This window comes from Falco peregrinus, chromosome 15 (genome assembly GCF_023634155.1).
Source record: "Falco peregrinus isolate bFalPer1 chromosome 15, bFalPer1.pri, whole genome shotgun sequence".
NCBI classification, from domain to species: domain Eukaryota; kingdom Metazoa; phylum Chordata; class Aves; order Falconiformes; family Falconidae; genus Falco; species Falco peregrinus.
In genome coordinates this window covers 3033667-3040249 of record NC_073735.1, presented here as the reverse complement: position 1 = coordinate 3040249, position 6583 = coordinate 3033667, and the positions used below count along the sequence as shown (strand labels likewise).

Below are 6583 nucleotides of genomic sequence, written 5' to 3'. Positions count from 1 at the left end.
TTTGTTGCCATCCTGCTTTGTGCCTGAGGGAGAGATCTAAATCTCTTGTGTTTAGCGAGTGGGAAAAAGCCTGCTGTGAACAATTTCCGAGAAATGAGATGGGGCTGGAGTTTGATGGAGTCCCACTGTCTTGGAGTAAATACTTTTAGAATCATAACTCCTTCACAGAAACACAACACGGTGGTATTACAATCTCCACCTTCAACGGAACTTACATTGTAGTTACAGTAGGTGCACTTTGGTAGGACTCTTGATGTAACACAATTTTTCTGGAAAAAGATCATGTGTAAGCAAGGATCTGTAACAAAAACCAAACCAGTACATCAAGCTTCTTTTAAGGAACGAGGAGCCCTTTTCCCTCCCCATCTTTCTCTAGCTTTTCCAAAAGGAGGATTTATGGGATAGTACAGAGGGGGTGGACACTGGCAAGCTGCTTTCTGCGGCTCTCCAGGTGCAGTGCAGGTCCTGGAAGAAAGCGATCATTTGTAGAAGCATCTTTGGTAACGCAGCTCTCTGATGAAGGAAGGTGCTGGTCCCTGAAAAAGGCAGAACCTACAACTCTTCCCCTGTTTGAAAATGGAGCCAAGTGTATTATCAGAGCCACCTGTCCCAAGGAAGCCAACCAGGATCTCCACAAGAAAAGCTTTTTTGGTTCCAGAAGCAGGAATCTGGCAGCAGAAGCAATCAAACGCCTTGTTTGATCAAGTGCCCTATGCTGTTGTTGAAAACGTGTCCAAAGATTTCAAAAAGATTTCCCCAAGGTTGTTTCTTGTCTTTTGGTGACTAGCTACTTCTGATGCTCTCGGGTTTTGCTGGGATCTGTGAAAACTGTTTATGCTCAGGAGGGAGCAAAGCAAGGATCACAACCCCAGATGAGCACCTGAGAGGATCAGAGGATGAGCAGAGGGAAAGGAATGTGTCGGTATCTTGTGGCATAATTACCTTTTTTCAAGGGGTAGGTCTGGAAGCACCAGGTCTGATGAAAACAGACTCTGCTTCGCAGCAGACTTGAACAAATAACTTGTGGCCGCTCAGACCACCTCCTGATGGAAAGAAACCAAGTCCAGAGCACCTGCTTCGACCTGCCGAGAGCCAGCTCTGGAAACGGCATCATCCCACTGGCTCTCTGAAGCGAAGCATAAGCAGACTGAAAGCAAAGTGCACTGCCCTGTTACTTATTTCAACTCTGATAGCCAAGACTTCACCCAAACAGCTACAGTCCAGAGCACTGTCATCTTAGTTCGATACTGGATTTCTCCCAAATGCTCCATGGAAGTCTCAAGTGCAGGAGGGGGGAAGGGTGGAAAGGTCTTGCTAAGAGCAGTTTTGGCTGGGCCAGCTATTAGTTTGCATCAGCTGGTGGCTTTTATGTGACTAACAATTATTTTGTACACAAAGGCAGCTTCTAAACCGTGCCAAACTTCAGCTCTCCCCAGTGGTCCTTGGGCTGTAAGGGCTGAGAGCAGAGGCACAGTGGAAAGTGTCAGCCTTGAACAATGAGGGATAAGAATCGGCAGGGAACATTGGAAAAATGCTGAAAGGATTTTAGGTGTTCAAGGCCCTGGAGATTTCAGTGGGAGTGATTTCACAGCTCTTGGGTATTTCTCAGGCTGCTGCCTTGCTCTGTTACACGTATCTGATCCACTCCAGAGGAATTTTGCCCCTTCATGGTCAGATTCTCTCTGTCCAAAAAGCTTCCACCCTGAAGGTCAGCACACAGGAATTTCCAACTGTGTGTTGTGATGCTGGAGATCCTTTCTTTCTCCACATCTCCCTTCAGCTGCCTTTTTTTTTGTTCTATTCAGGTTTGATAGGACCTTTTTAATCCAAGTAAGACAGTCTTAACCTTTAGATATATCTCTTTTCATGTCACTGAGGCACCGGTTTCCATCATCTTTAATTTGCTGTCTCATTGAATGCCCGGGGAAGTCAGTAGGCATCCTCCTTTAGATGTCCACAAACTTCTGATGGGATTTGTACCAGGGAAGCTGCACAGGGGGCCATGGAACACCCCCGGAGCTGATTATTTGGCACTAATTAGAGTATGCATCCTCCTCCTGTAAGACAGGGCTTTGGAGCAGCCTGTGTTTTGTGAATACCATAGTCTGACTGAGAGGCGATAGGCTTTGCAACAACCAGAACACCCGGCTCCCAGATGCCCTCTGCGATGAAGGCATGGCTTGCCTCTCCTCTCCGGGTCACTTTCTTCCCACTGTGCCGTGCTGGAAACTGCCTGCTTGTTTCCTTCTCCCTCCAGAGAGCTGTTGGCCTGTGGTACCTGAATGCTGGTGGTACCTGAATGCCGTTGGTACCTGCTCTGATGAAATGCAGAGCAGAAAAGACATGGAAGGGGCAGATTTTTCAAAATAAGACACAGAAAAGGGAAAAGACTGTATTAATTGGAAACATTTTGGTGCTCAGAGCAAAGACAGAAAACAGAAATAACTTGTGGCGTAAGGATGCCTTGCAGCACTGCGTGATTGAGCTTTTGTCCCAGTGTCAGTCTGGCTGGGACTCTGCCCAAAGACCTGAACTCCTCATTTTTCCTGAAGCACAGTCCTTTCATGATTCACTACCTCACATTTTACTTTACCACACTGAGTCTTAAAATAAGATTTAATTAGCAGATGTTAGAGGCCTGGCACATTTCATCTTCCAGGAACTGCCTGGCACTCTTGAGGTTGGTCTGCTTCCTGTCTTCTCCTGATCATCAAATTAATTTGCAAAATAATACCTTCAGCCTTGCATTATCCAAGTAAGAGTTCCTTTACCATCTAAATAAGCGTAAGGCACAAGGAAATGGCTTGTGCTGGCACTGCTTTTGTGCCACTATGTTAATCCTTCTCTTAAATTGCTACCTCTGACAATTAACATTTTCCTGTATTTACACCAGATCCCCTAAATAAACTTCGGCCTGCTGGACTGGCATTAGTAGCCCGGTTTTATCTAGGGAAGTTAGTCCTGGTAGCTGGCTGAGAAGACTGCTCAGCAGGCAGTGTGTTTCTAGCTGGGTGGCTTATGAGCTGTGCTATTTCTTATTACCTTCTGTTTATTTTTCCAGGCTGCAGACTCTTGGCTGTGGAACTGACATCCAGCAACACCAAGCCCGTGGTGCAGGAATTCCAGAGTGAGTGCTGCAGGGGTGCGCTGGCTGCCCGACACGGGGGCTGCAATGCCCTCTGCCTGGGGATCTGTTCAAAGAATTGAGAAAAATTTCAGTTCTTGCTCATGGTATCTCATTTCTTGGGGGAAGCAGGACTACTGAGAGCCCGAGATTCAGAAAAGCACTTGAGAATATGTCTGTATCTCTCCCTGTTTAGCAGAGCACTTGATTGAAATGGTTTATTGAAGTCCCCTGCAAGCCACTGGCATCGTAGTGTCTGTCTTAAGTGCTTTTTTGAACTGGATCCCAAAAGGAGGAAATGCAGTTGCCTTGCAATTAATATGCTGAAAAGGGGGTCGGGAAATTTATATTTTATCTTGGCCGTCCGACAGACGTGCAATGCGATACTGGGTAAGCCATCTCTTCCCCCCTGCTGCGATGCCCTCTTCTGCAGAGGAGGTGGACATGACAGTGCCTGCTTCAAAGGGGAGAGGGTTTGCTGAATTTATCCCCAGGCATCATGGGCCTTGGTACATTACCAGACACCACCCAGGGAGATTCTGCATCCCTGACTCACATTGTAGGCTCTGATTAGCAGCAAGACACTGCTGTGGACTCACCCTGTCATAAGGTCTTGTTTGTCCTAAGTTAGAGCCTGTAGAGAACAGCGTGTTCATTTCTCTCCATAGTTGATATCTGTTCGACTATTATTTTTGCTGGCCAAAATCCACCTTCCCCAATAGCTCCTGGAACCCAGCGGTGTTTCTGTTTGTGAGGCAGATGAAAGAGAAGGGCTTTGCTTTGTGGGCAGCATCTCCTACTAAAACACTGCACAAGGCTGCTTAAAGCAGAGCAAAAATACAGCTGCTTCCTATTAATCTGTATTTCCTTTATTTCTCCTACTAGGTGTTGAGCTGTCCTGCATTATTAAATCCACCGTAACACCAGATCCCAGAATCGAGTGGAAGAAAATCCGAGATGGCGAAACCTCTTATGTATTTTTTGACAACAAAATGCAGGGTATGAACTCATTGTTCTTAAGACTTCCAAAACAGCCTCAGAAAAAATACAACTGAGAACAAACAGGTCTGTAAAAAGGCAGGACCTGTGGCTGTCTTGCTGCTTTCTTCTGGAACTAGAGTTCGTCAGTCGAAATGTAGGATGGAGAGGGAGCAGGATGTTCTTTGCTCTCTGCCCTCGTTATTGACAGCTCACAGTAGTGAGCCACAAAAAGCTGGAGTAAGATCCTAGGTAGGAGATACTGCTTGTGTAAGAAAGCGAATGCCGCAGCTTCCCTCCTCCAGCACCTGTTGGTCCCACACAGTCGCTGGGTGTCTGAGCTCTCAGGACCAGACACTCCCCCCTCCCGTCTTTCCATATGACACCTGAGGGCTCCACCTGAGCAGAAGGGATCTCTGGCTTGAGCTGTCGGTGCGTGCTGCTGAGGCAGAGCGGTGCTTTGCAGCATCCTGGGAGCGTGTGATTAGAGCAGACCCTTGGGCTTGATGGTGAAACTCGGACTGCCAGTAGGGCTTGACTCCATCTGGGATTACTGCAGCACTTTAGATGGGACCAACAGCCACATCCAAAGGAATCTTCCAAAGGAGACAAGACCTGAGGCTGTCTTGGAAGTTTGATTTTGCCACCGTTTTTGAGATTTGGAGCGGTTCATCCTCTTACATGGTTAGCAGTATTTGTTTCCTTCGTGGTCACTGGTGAGAGGAAGGCTCTTGGCTTTCAAGCATCAAGTTCCTTTTAGGTGGTTCTCTGGACTCCAGAAAGAGTCCAAGATCAACCACTTAATTCAGGTGCCTAAAATTACTCTGTGACTACCCTGATTTTTTTTCCTCTTTCTTTCCTCTGTATCAGGAGACTTCGCAACTCGTGCAGAAATTCTGAGCCGGACATCGCTGGTGATAAAAAACACCACCCGGATGGACACTGCCACATACCGCTGCGAAGTGGCAGCGCCTTCTGATACTAAAACCATAGATGAGATAAATATCCAGCTCACAGTCCAAGGTATTACTTTAAAACCCAGATACTCCACAAGCACTGCTAACTAACAGGAGAGGCTGTGTCTCTCTCCAGCGTTGAAATAGTGGCACTCTAGAACCTGTTTAAAACCAGTTGGAAACAGCGGAAAGTTTTGATACTGTTGTAGCACAGTCATCGTAGAAAGTATGTCAGAAATGATTTACTTCTACTCAGCAGGGCCTTTCACGTAGTTTACGTTTTTCCCGCAGTGAAACCTATGACTCCCAGATGCACCGTGCCTAAAGCTGTCCCTGTTGGGAAGACAGCCTCTCTCCACTGCCACGAGAACGAAGGTTACCCAAAGTCCACTTACAGCTGGTACCGCAACAGTGAACCTTTATCACCAGACACAAAATCGAATGCCAAATTCCAGAACTCCTCCTACACCTTGAATCCCACCACAGGCACTCTGGTAATGCCCATACAGACGTGTTCAAGACTTGTTTTGTTTTGCTGGACGGGTTATTTTTAAGGTTGCTTGTAAAAGAAAATAGCCATTGCATGGCTTTCAAGGAAGGAATAATTTGAAGAAGGTTAGGTGTTCTAGGAGCTGGGCGAGTTGGGAAGGGGAAGATCAATGATGGGAGAAGATTCTAGCTGTTTGGACTTGGTCACTGCCGACACCACTTGCCTTTTTAGAAAGAGGGAGGGAAGATGTCTCACAGCCAGACACTGTGAAGCCTGGAAGAGTTGTTTACATGTGCTTATACAGTGCCCTCTGTTTCTCATGTCCTGCTCCCTCCCTTTTCTCCTCACCAGGTTTTCCATGCTGTGCACAAAGGCGACACAGGCCGTTATTCCTGCATAGCCACAAACGATGCTGGCTTTGCCAAGTGTGAGGAGCAGGAGATGGAAGTCTGTGAGTGGCTGCACCTGTTTTTCATCCATGCCGATTAACAGTTCACCATAAATAAATTGTTGTCACCATAGGGAAAGAAGGGGGACATCCTAGAGCATTAAATCTTTACTGCTTTCTCATGGCCCCAGACACAGGAAGAAAAAAACCAAAATTAAAATTTCAGGGAAACATTAAAACACTGTCAGATTCATGAACAGTTTTAGTCTGGGAATCAGGGACTCACTTATTCCCTAAGAATTACTGAGGTTTGTTTAAAATATTTGAGAGATGTCATTTTAGTGTGTGTAAAGCTAGAATATCGCTACTGTCTTAAAGAAATACTGGATGATGGCTTCTCTCTTTGCCAGATGACCTGAATATCGGTGGGATAATTGGTGGAGTCCTGGTGGTCGTAGCAGTTTTGGTGCTCATCACTCTCGGTATCTGCTGCGCCTACCGACGGGGTTACTTTGCCAACAGCAAAGAGAGCGCGGAAAGGTAAGCTGGGCTTCAGAGTGGTCTGACACCCCGCGCCCACCGCCAGCATGAAGTAGCCTGAAGAATGGCAGAAATTGGCGGCTAAAATGCATTTCAGTGCCTGACTG

The 6583-nt window shown here is 46.7% G+C and overlaps 1 protein-coding gene across 1 annotated transcript in view; it reads left to right on the top strand.

Annotated features, from left to right (window-relative positions):
* The window catches only part of JAM3 (junctional adhesion molecule 3), a 32552-nt gene that overhangs the window by 21597 nt on the left and 4372 nt on the right, over positions 1 to 6583 (top strand). The window contains exons 2-7 of the mRNA XM_055819483.1: positions 3062 to 3127; positions 4010 to 4123; positions 4973 to 5125; positions 5350 to 5552; positions 5900 to 5999; positions 6347 to 6476. Of these exons, the coding sequence (XP_055675458.1) occupies positions 3062 to 3127; positions 4010 to 4123; positions 4973 to 5125; positions 5350 to 5552; positions 5900 to 5999; positions 6347 to 6476 (766 nt within the window). The remainder of the gene's footprint in view (positions 1 to 3061; positions 3128 to 4009; positions 4124 to 4972; positions 5126 to 5349; positions 5553 to 5899; positions 6000 to 6346; positions 6477 to 6583) is intronic.